Genomic DNA, 17,547 nt, shown 5'->3' with positions numbered 1-17,547 from the left:
AATTCTTGAAAATGAGATTAGCACTGGAGCACAATTGGAGTCAATAATTACATTGTAACACCATGGCAGTTTGTACTATTACAAAAGCACTTCAGAAGATATGACACAGTCAGCCTATGACAGATCAACTTTTGGGTGAAATCTGCTGTATTGCCTAAATCATTTTGCCTGAACAGGGGTATCTGGGCCATCTGTATATTTCTTTTTGCTCTTACCTGAGCTGGTTTGAGTACAAGAGTGTTGCCTGCAGCCAAGCATGCTGCACTCTTCCAGGCAAGCATCATCAGTGGGTAATTCCAGGGGATAATAATTGCACAGACACTTCAGGCAGGAAAAACAGAGAAAGGTTACATATTTGATGGCAGCTTTTCAGTGGCTTTTCTGCATGTCAAGGCTGTCACTAAGAAGAAAAAGTGATACTCACCCAATTGGCTCTTTCTTGGTGAATGTTAGATTATGGTTTGGGCGGGCCTGGTTAATTGGAATTGTAGCACCCTAAAAGACAGAGGAGGGACAAATCTTCATGCTTTTATAATTTTTATTACAAATATATTTGCCATATAAGTATGTTTCAGAAAGCTACAGAGTAGGCTTCAAACCCACAAGTATTTTTGCATCAGGGAAAGAGGCACAGATGCTTCTAATGTATGATTTCCTACTGTGGATATTCAGGAATCAAATCCTGATTGTCAGCTGTCTCCCATACTTAAAAAAGTATGGGAGAACATAAAGCAAGGGTCTGATGAACAAAAAAAAAAAAAAAAAAAAAAAAAAAAAAAAAAAAGGCAGCTGGATTATATCCTTGACTGGTCTTAAAGATACTGGAGGAAATGCTCTTGTACTTGTGCCATGTGCTGTGCCATCAAGCAAGCTCACTAGCCTTGTTTAGACTGTAGCAAAGCACAAGTCTCTACACTTACCTGCATGATGAGCACAGTGACATTCTGTCCCATGAATAATCAAGAGCTGACCAAGCAAGAATACCCACTGTGACACCTCAGCTTTCTTTATTTAGAGCTACATTCTAAATCCATATTCTCCAGCTGGAGGTGAACTATCCTTTTTAATTGACAGGGAGACCCCTTCTAGGTAAAATTTTAATTTTGTTTTAGCTTTTGATTCCTCAGTTACTTTTTCCTTTTACTACTGTTTCAGAAGAAAAACAACAAAAAAGAAGTGTAGAGAAAAAGCGCTGCCATTGATCATTTCCTTTACATATTCACTTACCTGAATTTTGTCACACCATCCAGCAAAGTATCTGAATGTTTGCACAGACATTCCAATATGAGTCTTCAGAGCTAAAGTGTAGACAGCTCCTGAGTCGATAGACTCAATTGTCGCTAACTCTTCTTGATGTTCTTCCATCAGGTCTGCAAGTCTTTAATAGAAATGTTAAAAATCCACATCAAAGGGAAATGACATCTAACCACTGACAGCCTAAAATTATATTAGGTGTGGCAAAGAAGCATAAGGAGGTGGTGCCCCGGCTCCCTAACATCAGTAAGGGATCGAACAATTGCCCATTAGTCTGCAAATATCTTCACACTGCCTGTAGCAGAGACTGAATGAAGACATGAACAGTGCAAACTCACTTGAGATGTAAGTAGGACTGTAGTAAGTATTACTGAGTTGATAATAACTATCAAACTGTCTCAAAAACACATCTGCACAGATTGATACCTGTACTTCTGAGGCACTGCTGTTAGTTTAGGGGTCCCCTGTTCAGGTCTGTTTGCATCAATGAATTCCCACATTCAGTCCTTTGCATTGTCTCACAGGCATTAATGTTTCTCTTCAGCTTCCTTCTGTGATTTGGTACTCAGACATATAATCAATGCCCCTGTGTGATTTTAAGAGCTTAAGAAAGTGCATTTGAGATCCTGTAAAGAGTATTCAAAACCGGGTGTGAAACCTGTGGATTTTTTTCCATTATGTAAATTCTGACCATTTAAAGCATTTGCAGAGATGTGGGAAAATTGTATTAAATACTTGTTTTAAGTGTGTCTTGGAGACCCAGTGTGCTGGTTTTGTATTAATTGACTTTTGGTGAGCGGGGAAGAAGCCAGTCATGAAAGTGATTTTCTAAGAGAAGTTTCCTCTGTGCCTGACAACACCAATGAGTGGCTAGTTTTGAACACTGACACCTTGTTAAACCACTAGAAAGTTAAACACGCCTGTGAACACACATATTAAAAGCCAACAAACCCCAGGAAATGCTCTCTTACTTCCAGATCTTGAACAGGTAACAGGGCACCCGCAGGGTTACCCCCACTCTGCTGCTTGGCCCATGGGCCTTTGAACAGCTCATCCTTAGAAGAGTACCCTCATCTTTAGAAGAGTACCCCCTGGGTCTGACATGGCCCATGAACGCAGCTGTGGGAAGGCTGCCTGAAATGGGACGGTCTTTACGAATGCAGATTCCTGGGTGGCTGCTATTTGTAAGAATTAAAGCCACAAGAGAGCTGTTTCATGTGGAGAAGTCTCCATGGCGTGGCAAGAGAAACTCTTCTCCCTAAGAGAACTGATGAAAGACTATTTTAGAGGTAGTCAACTGACCTAAGTCCTGGGTTTTGCCTCTGTACATTTTCAGTGGGAAAGAAAAGAAGGTTATGGGGGAAGGAGGAATGTTTTGAAGTTTTATTCTGATCCTTATTTTTTTTTTTTTTCTTCTTTTAGTTCTGTTAATAAAATTTTCTTTATACCCTTTAAAGTTTTAAGCCTGCTTTGCTCCTCTCCTAATCCTATCTCACAGCAGAAAAGGAGTAAATAATTCTTATGGATGCCCTGGCATTTAGCCAACGCTCAACCCACCACATTATTTGGTGCATTGGCCAGGAAATCTCAGATTGGGGAACCAAAACCACTACACCCATCTACAGGTCAGGGCATTGGCAGTGTTGTGTAAAAGAATGGATTTGGGCATGTCAGGGACAGAGGAGAAGGTTCCATATAAAATGTGCTTAATATCTTCTGTTACTGATTCCTTAAGACAAAGCAGTAGAGATAGAGGCTTTAATGGCACACATATTCTCTTTGGTTCAGCACTCAAAATCTCCAGTTTGAACAGAGACCAGAGAGGAAGGGGCCTTATTTCAATTAAGGTGGTCCAGAGAGAGCTTTTATCCACTGAGAATGGTATGCAACATAAACACTCTGGCATTTTATCCTAGAGAATGAGTTCCCCAAGCAAAGCATTTAATCCAGGGATAAGCTACACAGTGTAGGAGAACTGTATTTTCCATATACCTAATACAGCTTTCTTGCAAATCTTCCACGTGTAAAAGAGAGCAGCTTTCACACCTTAAAATTTTCTCTTTAGGGCAGAGTTAAGTTGGTCTCTCAAGCACTCTACATTCCTGATACAAATGAAACACAAGTTTATACATGCTTTGAATATGTGAACGCTTGTGAAAAACTTAAGTGACCAGGTGTATTTAATGTTCAGTTCTGACTTGCCCATTTTCTCTTGTGATGACTACTAACCGTGTAAGAGTCCTGCAGGCCTTTTTCCACGGCCTGGTCACACACTTTATAAGATGAATAGAATTTTTGGCTTTGCTTTCATTATTTTTTGCTAAGATTCCTGCAGTGTCCTGTAAAACGTGGCATTTTTTCAGGAGTAGCAACCTGAAAAATGAGTTCCTTTACTCATGTCTACTCTCATTTGCATGTTTAGACCTGAAAAAGCAATGAAAGCTTTTCATACAGCCCACAAAAGAGGCTTTCTTTATAGGAAAGCTCTGATGTTTCTAGTCAGCTGAAGTTTGAGAGACAGTGTTCTCCCTGTGCTTGTGAGAAGGATCATACTGCATATGGAGAATCAATAATAATTAGGGTTTTATTAGCTGCCTCCATTATCATGCTCACACTAGTCAATATCACTAACTTTCTAAGATCACCTCTTCCCCTTCAAGAATCACACCTCACCATTGAAATATCATTAATTCAAAAAAACCTCTGCTTATCTTCGGAACCAATAGCAACACAGCCAAAAATAAGAACCAGACATTAACTAGACACAGTGAAACAGATACAAAAAAGTGATAAAACTGTCTAAGGTGAATGCTGGAATCACCTTAGAGAATTTCCGCACAGGAGAATTCTTCCACTACAGACCATAACACATCTCCCACATTGGGTCTTTAGCCAGATGCTGGCATATGATCCTGGAAAAATCTAGCATCAGTTACGATCTACTTCAAAATTAGTGGCAATGTAGCTGTATGTTTACTGCATGGATTACACATGCAGGCAGGCTTAGCAAGGTCAAATCTCTGCCTAACTTACTCAGGTAGACTGTTTTCAATGCTTAGCCTCATTTATATGAAAGGACAGGGGTTTACAAGGGAATTCTCAATCCTTGCAATGAAACTCATATAGATTAAATGAAGACATCAAGTATTTAAAATATATTTTCCTCAAATTCTTTGTTTCCATTCATAAATAATAATGAAAGAATGGTGGAAGTGAGAGACCACAAGATGCTTCTCTGCCACGAGAAAGGTTGGCCAGCTAAGACCTGAGACTGGTACGCTGAAGTCAGTCAGGGGGTGAAAAGATGACTAGTCTGGATCCTCTGACAGTGGGATTATGAACATCCATCACATTCAGAAAACATATACAACAATTCTTCAGAGAAACAGAACAGGATTTGAGAAAATGGAACAAATGCAAGCTGATTTGTACATACCTGTACATGATTCGCCCTCTTTCCCTGGCATTCATCCTTCCCCATTCACCATTTTCAAATGCCTCCTTTGCTGCTGCCACTGCCTTGTCAACATCAGCCAGTGAGGCAGAAGATACACTGGCTATTACCTGTGCAAAGGTAGCATTGTGTTAGCTCAAAAAGAAACATTGGGATGCAGAGTGTTACTCCTTCCTCCCAAACTTCTTGAACGGGTATAAGCAACTACTTAATATCCTCAGCTGTGGTAATTGTCGTGAGTGAGCCAGGCTGCAAAAAGTTCAGACACAATTGAGGTGGCAGAATTTGGAGGACACTGCAGGGACTCAGATTCCTCAAGCTTTCTTCTTCTTCAAAGCAAGGTGCATTGTCCCGCTGGATCTCAATCTCTCTTTCCGTGTGTAAACCCAATGTGATATTACAAAAGCTGGGAGTCTTCATATGTGGTATCACAATCAAATATCTAAGTATGTTAAAACAACTCCTGCATGTTCCAGGAATGGAGCTTCTGTTATCTTTAACCACCATAAACACACAGTATTTAAAGATGATTGTGCTCTATAAATACACACATTGTAAATCCTTGCTGCAATATAGCAGACGGGACTCAAGATTCTTCATGCCGGAAAGTCAAATCTTTATTCACATAACTCGTTTTTATACAGTTTTCAAAGACCTCATGTTCAACTGCAATTGGTTGTTTTCTTGCCACTCAATTAATTGACTAGTAAATGGCATTTTACATGTCCATCAAATCTCTCTATTCCTGGATAGTTTGCATATCTTCTTCACTGATTCTCATGTGATCAATTTCTTGGTTCTGCAGGTGTAAACTTATTTCCCTCACAAGAATAAATTGCTGTGCTAACTGACTTTCATTCATGATTTTTTTCTCATGGGAACAAACAGATTAGCTGTTAGCTGCACCCAGATGAATCAGCAGGCCTAAGCCATGATATTATAAGGCTTTTCTTTCATAACTTTTCAACTTTTATGTGACGAATCCTCATATTAAATTGTTATTATTTTATTCCATTCTATAGTGAGTTTCAGGAAAAGTATCAGAGTCTGACTTATGATAATGAAATTTGTGTCATTGATTTCAGCACATTTTATTTACTGCAGCATTAAATGGCAACTACATGGACATCAAAATCACTTATTTATAATTCACAGTTATGAGTTGCTCTACCAATATTGGGTAGTTCAGGGCTGAAGTGCAGCAGTATGTGTATTCCTATTTAAAAGTTATTTTTCTTACTGGGAATTTAAAGGAACATTTTAATGTCAAACTTACCCTAAGGTAAAAAAAAAAAAGTTGATTACTGACGGGAAATACACCAAATAACCTTAAAGAAACACTTCTTTAGAAAATAAACTTCAGCAATTTCAGTTTTCAAAGCTAAACAAACATAAAATCAAGGTAAAATATTCAGCTGGGTGTGAAAAGTGATGTATTTATTAAAGTAGAAGTAGGTTATTTATGCTTTGCAGCTTGACTCAAATGGAAAAAAATTGTAGAATACACAAAATGTGAAGTAAATTGAAACTTAAAGTTATTTCTACAGGTTGTTCAATTTAGTATATTGTTTTAAAATTAGCAATATTTGGCTAATGTTTTAGATTTTTTTTAATAGGCAGAAACAATGAAATAAACTGGTATCTACCATATTTAGAAATTACTTACTGATCCGTCTGCTGGATTTACAGTGTCATATGTTTTTCCATCATCAGCATCTATAAATTTCCCATTTATGAAACACTGGTATGGCATATTCACAGTCATGTTGTTAATATTTTTTGAAACCTGGGTGAGATAAATTATTTTAATTTTATAACAACTAATATTTTGTTGTAGCTTAACAAGCATTTGATATCTGCAGACAATATCCAGACACATTTTAGCCTGTTTATACGGCTGTTAGAAATAAAATGTAATGAGAACCAAATACAAATATATATAAGTTTGTATAACCAAGTGATTCTTTGCTTTCCTACTGCATCAAGCAGTCTAATAAAATGCATTATCTGCCCTCCCCTGAAACCCAAGGAAGACTAAGCAATAAGTGGAAAAATAAAAGGTCTTACATAATCAATGACTAACTCTTCTTCTTTGTCTTCTCCTCTGATTTTTCTGACAGCCATCTGAATAAAATCTGCAAATTTAGTGGCCATATATACATCTTCATTCTGTAGCTGAAGTGCACTATGCTTCTGTTTGATCTCTTCTAGCATTCTAAAGATTTGGAAGAAGGGGTAAGTTTAATTAAAAATGAAAGATTTCTCCAGATAATTGAATAATTAGAAGGTCAAAAGGGATCAAAACTGGGTCTCAGTTCTTACACATGTATGTGTGTATGTTTCTCTGATAAGGGCACAGAAGTTATGCATTTTCCTGAAATCTGTTGGTTTAGTTGTGGATGCTATAAAAAAGGAAATGCCACTTCTGGAATATTCTTAGACAAACTTCTGAAAATCAATTTCAAGAAAATATTGACATGCCATTGGAAAATAGTATTTGGGACTACTCCAACCAATATATGGAGGACATTGAGACTGGTAAGACAGTTTGTTTAAAAGCTTTGGTTGTATATTATGGTCTGTGTTGCAAAAAGAAGGCAAACGAGGTGACCCAAGCCATGACAAACTCAGTGCATCTTTAAGCATGGGCTCAATTCTTTCTGTGAAAGGGTCAATTCTTTCCCTCTGAGGAATTCTTTGCTCAGGTTCCCAGTGAGTCCCCTGGTCTGGAGATACCTGTGGCTGCACACAGACAGGTTTCAGCATCACCATGCTCCCCTGGGCATGATATTCCTGAAGTTAAGGGGAATTTTCCTTCAGAAAGAGCAGGATTACATCAATATCCATAACGCTCTGAGTAGAACTGTTTTAACTGTACAGGTAAGAAAGGGAATAGTAAGAGTATTGGAAAACATAGAGGGATTATTTTTTTAACACCGCTGATTTAAAGGCACTATGACAACCTTTTTTTTCATTAACTTTGGGTCTACAATTTTGTTATTTTGAATATTCTTACCTGACAACATGCATAGAGGATGCTCCAGATTTGAAGAAGTCTGTGGAATCCTCAATCACAGGAACATTGCTTAAAATTCCCTTCCAAATAGCCTAGTAATACATAACAGAGGCAATAATGAATAATCCTCGAACAGCAAAAAGTATTTATCAAACTGTATTTTCTGTGGTATCTGTACCTACAACATATACTATTTCAAAGGTTTCTAAAACACAAAGTTATTTTAAGAGGGTCTGAAACAGTCTAGAGGCATGATGTCAGACAAGAATTTTTTCAGTATAATTAGATGATCAAAATACAGTATTTTGTCCACAGTAATTTCACCCAGTCAGGTAAGAAACCTGAATGGTCCAATGCTAAAAATTTTCAGGCCCATTTTTTAAAGACATTTTATCCTCCAAATAATAAGTTCCCATTGCATTACAGAATGCGTTGTCAGTATAGGCAAGGACAGCCTGGGGCACTTTATGAATGGATTGATGGCATTTCAGGCACCTGGCCAAACCTAAGAAGCAGTTTAAGCTGCATGCATGAGATCGAGAAATAAACAGTTAAATAACTGGTAATGTAATATTTCAATTAATTATAACTGAGTTTTAGAGTTAGCAGGCAGTGTCACTAACATAGGTGTTTGTACTTCTTTTCATAATTTTCTCAGTCATTCAATAGCTCCAGGCAGCATTTAGGTTGCTGGCAAGCAGTTCAAGGTAATCTTGAAGCAGCAGCTTAAAATATTAGTACATGAAGCTGCCTGACCTATGCCAAAAGTTAATAACTGCAGCAGAGTTAGCACAAGGAAAGACATCTATGATTCATTTGCTCTGGCACAAAACTTTAATGACAAATGTGGCTTGACACTCCAGAGGGATGGATTTCAGGAGAGAGCAGAAATGTTCCTCTCTGGCTATGCGAGTTTTCTGCTCCAGCTCTTCTATCCCTCTGGCAGCCAGCCCCTTGTGAGTGGTTGTGGCAGAAGAGACAGTGCACACAGGTACAGTGAGAAAACTGCGGCCAACAGGCCCATTCTGAGTACATCCTAGTGATTAACAACACAGTGAAGAAAGGATTCCAAGAGCTGTCCCAGTCTGCCACTGTTGAAAACTTCACTTCTGTGAGGTGGAGCTCTGATTGGTTTTTTTTCACTCCCACCTTCATCATTCATTGATAATTACCATTACTGATCCTGCACTCCCTGTTTTTGTATCCTTGTATCTGAAAGGACTTTGTAAAGTGAGACAAATACTCCAGTGAATTCCCAATTCCACCTGAATTAAAATCAATAACTAAACCTTCACCCCCATATACTTTGAGTACATTTTATAAACAAATTATTTGCATGACTAAACAAAAGATGTGCCTCGCCAAAAAAAGTATGTAATGTTTTTGTCTGGTTAATATCCCAGTAAAGCAGTTTAGTGAATTACTCTGATATCTTCTGCAATCTTTTTCTCCTCCTCTGTAAGTTCCAGGGCAGTTGTTTCATCAGCAGAGAAATATTTAGATGCAGGGATCATTTTTCCATCCTCAAACTGCAGATTTCTCACTAGTACCTGAAAAATCAGAGGATATGATTTAAAATTATTTGGGAGGTAGTCCATCCTTGGGTGAAGAGTTTTCAGGCATTAATACGGTGATTGAAATAGTGAAATAAATGGCTTGCAGGAGAGCTGACATGATGCAGACAATTTAGCACAGGCCACTCATACTTGTCTTTCAGATTCTCTCCTAGTAAGAATAGGTTCTACCCCATATAGGAAATGATTATGGATTGAGTGAAAAGCAAAACATGAATGTCTTCTCTATAGGATGGTAGAGGATTGAAAAACTCCAAGTGAATTAGTTGCCAGTCATTAACATCTGGATTTATCTAGCTTGACAATTCCACACTACCTGCCCTTCTTGCTAAAACTATTCCATCCATGCTTACGTTTGCCAGACTGAGCACTTACCATCTTCCCATCATTTCCAAAAATGACTAGACCATTCTTTGTCACAAGTCCTGATCTTGAAGCACCTTTTATTGTCAGCTCTTGTCCAGCAGGCACTGAAGCATCAAGTAATGATGACCCATAAAAAGTAACCACCTAAAAAGAAATGTAATTAAAAGTGCACAGGTTCTAAATGTGCTGTAAAATCTTAACATTTTTATGATCTTGTTTTGAAGCTTTAATATAGTAGAAATAAAATATAATTACCTACACATGGAAAACACGGTCCAATATTTCTAGATCTTTACAACTCAGAACATGTAAAATTTTGCACACTGCCTAAACCTGCAAAGCAGCTGAGCTGTAAAAACATGCATGCTGCAACCAGTGCAGGAAAGGGAGCAGCTTTTGTCAGTGCATGCCCAGAGTGAGGGACCACAAACTCTATAAAATTTCATAGATTTATTTCTGCAAGCTATCTAGGCCCAAATCTCTTTAAAATTAAACCCTCTGTTATTTCAGCAGCTCAGTGTTTCATTTTGCTGTCAGTACTGTGATGTTGGCCACTGTACATGGGCTGCATTATACTGCAATGCACACCTGCTTCCCAAAATGATTGGCACAGTTTGGTTCTACTCTTGGTACCTTTGTACCATGTCTCCTTTTTTTTTTTTTTTTTTTTTTCAGATATTGTACTTATCTTTCTTCAAATTAAATTAATCTGTGATTTAAAAAATCTTAACTACTGTGTACAGTAGTTAGTCCAAGTTACTACTTGTGTTCTGTGTATTTCTTTAGCTGCTTGCTCTAGATACACATAAAACATATAGTCATCAAATCAGAGCTACTCCAATGTAACAGTCATTTGTATTCACCTGTATGCAGACATCTTCAATTTTATAATTAAAAAAAGTAAAAAAGAGTATAGAGAAGAATTTTCTTCTGTTTTTCAGAGCATACCTGTCCATTTATTGTTGTCCATGCTCCAGGCACTTTATCATGCCCTCGAATCCAATTGTGCAAAGCTGCTGCAGGTTGGTCCCAGGAGATCTAGGAAATCAAGACATGCCAGGATGCACCACCACACCTTCCCAACCACAAACATGATCATCTAATGCAGTAGGGGTGCTTAGATACAATAATTCTCATATGGGAATTCAACTGATTTTTTTACCTGTTGCTTATATGGCCTGTTATTTTTTGGCACTAGAAGGAAAGGTGCCAAAACTTCCTTTTCCTAAAATCAAATGTATCTCAGGTAGAGAATTTCACATGGCCTGCTGGCAAGCAAAGTGATCTTGATTCAATGTTGTATTCACAAGTATGGTGGCTTATTAAGAATCCACTGAACTTGTAGCTGGATCTTAGCTGCCTGTACATGATCCAAAATAGGACACCAAGTTTTTAAATGTAACTGCTGAAAGGAAAATGGAGCTTAGGGCTCCGTTACATGCATCCTAAGAGGTATCTCAGGAAAAAGAGGTGAGAAACAACTCAGTTAAAATTCATGTTAACTTCATATTGCTACCACTGTAACCTGAGTTAATAACTTTTCTAGTGCTATGCACAAAGAAACAGCATTACTTCACACTACCTCTGCGTTTTCCTTTTTCTGGATCCCTTCATATGTTGCCCCTTCTTTAGGCTGAGGTATACGAGGGGCTTTACCATCAGCAATTAAATGTACAGCTTCCACCTACATGAAAAAGTAAAAGATTTAATGTTAGTTTGGTTCACCTTTTTTCCTCAGTCATATTTAGTAATCACAGGAAAAGACTTTCTGCCACAAGGTGAATTGAATTGGTTTGGGTTTTTCTAAACCAAATATTTCCAAATTCTAAGGGACCAGTACTACCCTGAATAACATGTGTGTTTCCTTGATCTTCTTTGACAAAAGAAGTAGCCTCTAAAATTTCATGGGAGTACCTAGTCACCAAACTTAAGCAGCTGTCTGAATTCTCCAGAACAAAAATGTGGTTCAGTATGATTGCATTCATTTTTCTCTCTGCAAAAAGTTATTTTTCTGCATTTGAATGGATGGAGAAAAAAAATCTCTAAGGAGCAATGCTGAGTATTTTTCGTGCATTTTCTTTTACTCACTTAAAAAAAAAAAAAAAAAAGGCATAGAAAACCCAAAGCCAAACCACCAGAACTCTGAGCTTCGAACACCATACTGCCCTTTTTTCTTAAAAATCTCACACCTAATTTTTTCTGTTGCTTCTGAGCCTTTAAAAGATTTTGTCTTGTAAAAGCATTTAAGAAACCTAGGGGAAGAGCCACATTCCAAACAAATTCAACTTCTCGCCATCTGTGGAAACCGAATATGCTCTGCCTGCTGTCAGCAACAAATATTCTGAGGTCACATCCTCAGCTGTTGTGCAGCCGCACAGCTACAGTGAACTCTCGGATTTGGCTGAGTATCACAACCTCTGTCTTTCCAAATGCATACATCTTGTCTATATTTCCTTTACTTTCAACCTCTTTTCCTCTTAAAAAGCTGGAATTTAGTACAGCTAAACATACCATAGCCTTTATTCCTTCTGGGAAGAGAAACCGGTTGTAGAGGTCATCCACAGTATCATTTTGGCCAACATCACATTCTCGCTGAAGAAGTATTGGTCCAGTGTCCAAACCATCATCAGCCCAAAAAATAGTAAATCCTGCTTTCTTATCTCCTTGAATTAAAGTCCTGGGCATAAAAAAAGACTTACACTAAATACAGACAAAATGAAAGTAGTTAGGAATATCAACTCACATGTTAGGCATTAATTTTCTTCAGGAAGATAGAAAAGAAAATCCTAACAATCTTTGCTATACTTCCACTGCTCACTTCACAGTCAGGAACCCACAGTTTTGGCACTGTTGATGTGTGGTTTCCACAAAGTGACATGGGAAATGCTGCAATCAAACCCAGGTTGTCTCACACAGTCCATTGTGATGTTTTTAAAGTATTAGTAATGGTAAGACAGAGCAAAAGGTGTGCAACAGTTATGACACAATTTGAAAGATCGAAGCATCTAACAGAATATTATTTTAATAACTCATGATTGTTTACTGTAATTAGCTAAGCCTCATGGTTCATCTGTAGGTCAACAAGTAAAGTATGTTTATCACACAGCTGAAAAGGAGTTAAACTCAGAGTTGAAAATGATGGATCTGCAACTGTTTAAGGAAAAGTTATTAAGGGAATTAAGGATATCCAGCCAGATTCTCAGCTGCTGTGCATGAACATAGCAATGCTTACATTGGATGTGTGCTGATTTACCTCAGCTCAGAATCTGCCTCTGCATCCAAAGAGAACTTCAGCCACTTAAAATTTTGCAGTTCTCCTTTGGCATGTGTCTCAGAATGATGGAAAATCAGACTGAAGGGTGTTTAAAGGAGCGGAAACCAGAAATTGTGAGAACAATATTTCCTGCGGCCATTTGTCCGTATGCGAACACCAATGCTCTTTTAAGTAATACATATCTCATGTAAATATTGCCTCAGCAGTCCATGTTGTAACAAGATTGTCTGATTCTGGTTTACACAAAGGAAAATTCATTATTAATTATAAGCACTGAAAGCTATATTATTAAAACGAGTGAAGTACACTGAAGTATATATGGGCTGAACAAGGGACAAACTCCAAAGACAACTGGGGAAGTTGGCAAGTATAACAGAAGTGAAATCTTACAGAAGTTTGGCTAGCCCATATCAGGTCTTTCACATATTTAAGCAGCATTTCTTCTCTTTTTCATTATGTAAAAATTCCAAAAGAGCACTCCAGTGAGAAATGGATATCTTCAACACAGAGAAGAAGGTTTTATGAGCAAATATCTCTGATGCTGAATAGGTGACGAGGTAAGAGCGACTGTGTGCTCCCTCCTCTGCCCACCAGCTCCCTCCACAAAGGGCTGCTGATAACAGGGTGGCAGTAGCTGGAAAAGACTGTAAGGAAAATGAGTGAGGAACCCTCTGGACCCCAGGGCCCTTGTTTGTACCTGGTTATGTTTAGCCAGGCCTAATTCCCGAAGGTTTTCTTGGTTATACTGTGGGGATAAAGGGTCTGATCAGCACTAGGGCTGTAGCCACAATATGTGAAAGTAGCAATTAGAGTAAGGAGTGAGAGGGTGAAACACAAGAACAGTCAGCCAAGGCCAAATCCTTTTAAAGGATTCAAAGGCCTTGGGACAATGGCCTTTACTTGAGAAGGGCAGGAGCAGAGTGATTCCTTTTGCAGAAGGAATACACAAAACAGAGCAAGACACTGTGATACAACACTGCAATACATTCCCATTTCTGCAAAGCTTTGAATCAAGGACTTCCTGAAAGAGTTTGTATCTACACCTTCCTGTGAAATACATCTTGAAGAACTTCTCCTTCATAAAATCATCCTTTTAGAGCTCTCTAGATATGAGGTTGCAAAATATAATAACAGACTACGTGGAGTAAAAGTTCCTCCTTTATTTGGAAAAATCCTACTACCTGATGTCTATGCTGGCTGCTTCCTGACTTTTGATTAGAATGAGCAATCATTCCTTATTCACCTTTCCATGTCTTTCATGGCTCAACACACAGCTAGCATGTGTCCTTCACAGTGACCTCTTTTCTAGTCTGAAGACTACATCATTTGTCTCCAGTCATGTGAAAGCTGTCCTATGCCCTTAACCATTTTTTTTAGCCTTTTCTGAATTTAGCTAGTTCATGTTCCAGCTGAGATGCAGACAGTTTTTAAGATCACAGAACCACAGAATCTTCTGAGTTGGAAGGTATGCACAAGGACCATTGAGTGCAGCTCTTGAATGATCCTTCCATGGTGTCCTTTTTAAGTAACAATTAACTTTAATACTGATTACATACAGGCAGGGGGGTTTTCCTCTTGTGTGCATTGTGTTACGTTTTCTAACTTTGAATTTGACCTCTCATTTTCTTACTCTCACATTATCATATTTATTCATTTGCACAGAAAGTGTATTCCTTATTACAGATTGAAATCAGAGCCATTGATCTAAAGTTTCCTGAATTTCTTTTTCAGCCTTTTTAATACTGGTATTGCTTTTGCTATTTCCCAGTCACCTGCATCAACATAATCTTAAGAAACAGAAATGTTGCACGATATCTCAAATCTGCAGCTTCAAATTTGCTGAAGTCCCCTGGTCCTGACAAAGAGATTCTTATTCCTTCATCAGTTCACTAAAATGTCTTCTACTCACCGTTCAGGTCAAGAGAATTGTTTTGACTCATCACAAAGAAGGACTGTAGGATAGGAACATCTTAAGCTTCTCCATCCTGAATACCAACAGAGATTTCCTGCTGTGGTATTCTCTTTGATAAATACCTTTGTTAAATCAGACACCTCTATCACTTACATACCTCCCACCTTTAACATTTTTGGAGGGATTGTTGTTATTACATTTTGTGCCTTAAAAAGTTGGTTTGTTATTTCTTTTCTGGACTGTCTCACTCTCATTTGCCTCTGAGTCCATGCTATTTTGCTTTATACACTTGGACACAACTGACATCTTTTGAAACCTCTACCTAACAGTCTCCTTAACACCTCTGTTAAAGTATTTCAGCTTAGTATTTTTTCTTAGTAAAGGATTAAAATTAATGACACAAAGCTAAGTATGCTTTTGCTTTGAATCCACAACACTCTGGATTCAGATAATCACCATGCTGCCTGTAAGATTCTTTTAAAATCATCTCTTCATATTTAGATAATTTCTTATTGAATTTAGACACAGTGATAATGTCATCTCTGTTGCCACAAGAGTGACAGATCTGAGTTTACTGTGGCCATTATTGCAGTGTAGCTCTTTCAGGGTGACGATTTGAACCTACCTTTTGCATTGTGAGATAAGGTTTTATTCTTTTTGGTTCTCTTCTCTCTTCTCCCTTCCACTCTGTGAAATCTTAGGGTCTGTGTCCAACCATCCTGTGACAGTTATCTACTGTTTGTGGGGATGAGCCACAGGGGCAGTGTCCTGCTTATGGCAACTCCAGATTGTCGATTTGTGCATGAGAGTAAAATACATGAACGTACAGACCATACCACTGATCTTCCCAGAGTAACAGCTGAACTTGCATTGGAAATAATAATGAATCCTAGGTATGAAGCTCAGTTCATGTACCAAATAGTCAGCTGCTCTGGAGAAGTTCCTTCAGAGCAGTTGCAAGTCAAGAGAATGCAGCATTTACAGGAGTAATGGGTGCAGACCAACATTCTAGCATGACAAACGCGTAGTTTTGATGCACAGAACTCACCAGTTGATTGCAGAAGCTCCTCGGTGCCGTGGTAGGATGGAGGGATGGTAAATAATAGAGCCATGTTTTGGGCAGTTAATAACATCCATGGGGATAAACTGTGTACAGAATGGAAGGACGTTTAACTCTGCTCCAACTGATTTGTAGGCTGCAACCACTTCCTGGATAGGCTTGCCTTTAGCTCTCCATTTGGGGAACTTAAAAACAGGAGTGCCGTCCTTCTCCGCTGCCAGCGCTGAGGGGCAAGAACAGTACTTTATCTTTTCATCTTGTGTTAAAAATTCTAGCTAAAATCAGAGACATATTGTGTGAAAACTCGAGCAGATCATCAGGTATGTGACTACAGTGCCCTTCTGTGTGCTGTTTAAAAACCTTTGTGCTCGGACATATTTTATTCATTCTGTCTTTGATTCTCATTCCAACAGCTTATGTCAATCCGAACTTTCTGTTCACTCTTATGACTTGGCTAGTAAGTACCAATGAAAGCAGAAAAGACATGTATTCATACTTTACTTTCTCTTTTTTTTCTGTGACATTGGATCTTGAGCTTGACCCGAAACATCTTTAGCCTGTTGATTTAAGTCTTAAGCAGATACTTATTTAAATATCATTCCATGCAAGTTAGTGTGTACCGAAGTTACTTTTAGAAACAAAGACTGCAGCTGTCTGAGGGCACAGAGTGTTTAGAAAGTGTTTAGAAAGTGTTTAGAAAACACTTGAGACCTGAGCTTTTGAGTCATCTGGAAGTAAAAGTTATCTAGTAGTTTAATTTCCCCTTTTTTTTTCCCAATCAGGAGAGATTGGACTGAGCAACTAATCCTGCACTTTTAGTTAAAATAAATATATGATTGAAAGATTGGAAGATTTAGTTAGTTACATTTGTTAGATCAATAACTGTACAAGATTAATTTATATACTGTAACCAAATCATGCTACATTGTATATAAAAAATTTATAAAATGTAGTCCAACCAGACATGGATAGTCAATTTTCATTTTCTAAGCTAATAGTTGCCTTCTGTAATTCTTCCAAAATGTGCTTACATCTTTTAATGCGGTAGAGGTGAGAATTACATGCTTGTCTGTGAACACCACAGCGCCAGTAAGCAAAATTTATGTTTGATTCCTCCGTCATGAGATTTCTGCAAAAACGTCAGGACCAGACAAAAAAAAAAAAAACCAAAAGAAAAAAAAACAACAAACAAACCACCCCCCCTAACAAACAAACAAACAAAAACCCAACAAAAACCCAAACAAACCAACACCAACCAAAACAAAGAGAGAATTGAAACAACTCATACAACTCATGGAATGTAGTTTTTTTCAGATTATCCATGAAGGTACTTTCCATTCTGGCACTTCTATTTGCTAATCATATTAACTCACTGCCTTTGTGTCACTGAAAAAAAAAACCCAAAGAAAAGTGACAATTCAGATGGTTCCAAAGTAGCTTCTTTACCATGCTGGGTTCTGAGTACAATGAGTGCAATTCTGAATAAACAAAACTTTTTTTGGTAAGCCTCGAAAATCCTTCTGCACCTTGACAATGAAAAAAGGGAGAGCAAAACCTCCTCCAACCTTTTGAATGTGTTTTCCATAGTCCAGCTGGAAGAGAAATAGGCTCTGCAGGTACACTGCCACATGCAAGCT

At 38.1% G+C, this 17,547-nt stretch overlaps 1 protein-coding gene across 1 annotated transcript in view; it reads right to left on the bottom strand.

Annotated features, from left to right (window-relative positions):
* ALDH1L2 (aldehyde dehydrogenase 1 family member L2) overlaps nt 1–17,547 on the bottom strand; it is a 31,659-nt gene that overhangs the window by 7,540 nt on the left and 6,572 nt on the right. The window contains exons 3-15 of the mRNA XM_040062509.2: nt 15,899–16,133; nt 12,176–12,341; nt 11,247–11,348; nt 10,613–10,702; nt 9,674–9,808; nt 9,149–9,274; nt 7,725–7,816; nt 6,776–6,923; nt 6,375–6,494; nt 4,691–4,818; nt 1,228–1,378; nt 425–495; nt 216–321 (exon numbers count right to left, since the gene is read on the bottom strand). Coding sequence (XP_039918443.1) covers nt 216–321; nt 425–495; nt 1,228–1,378; nt 4,691–4,818; nt 6,375–6,494; nt 6,776–6,923; nt 7,725–7,816; nt 9,149–9,274; nt 9,674–9,808; nt 10,613–10,702; nt 11,247–11,348; nt 12,176–12,341; nt 15,899–16,133 — 1,670 coding nt within the window. The remainder of the gene's footprint in view (nt 1–215; nt 322–424; nt 496–1,227; nt 1,379–4,690; nt 4,819–6,374; nt 6,495–6,775; nt 6,924–7,724; nt 7,817–9,148; nt 9,275–9,673; nt 9,809–10,612; nt 10,703–11,246; nt 11,349–12,175; nt 12,342–15,898; nt 16,134–17,547) is intronic.

This window comes from Hirundo rustica, chromosome 4 (assembly GCF_015227805.2).
Source record: "Hirundo rustica isolate bHirRus1 chromosome 4, bHirRus1.pri.v3, whole genome shotgun sequence".
Classification (NCBI taxonomy): Eukaryota; Metazoa; Chordata; class Aves; order Passeriformes; family Hirundinidae; genus Hirundo; species Hirundo rustica.
This window is presented reverse-complemented; position numbering and strand designations above follow the sequence as displayed.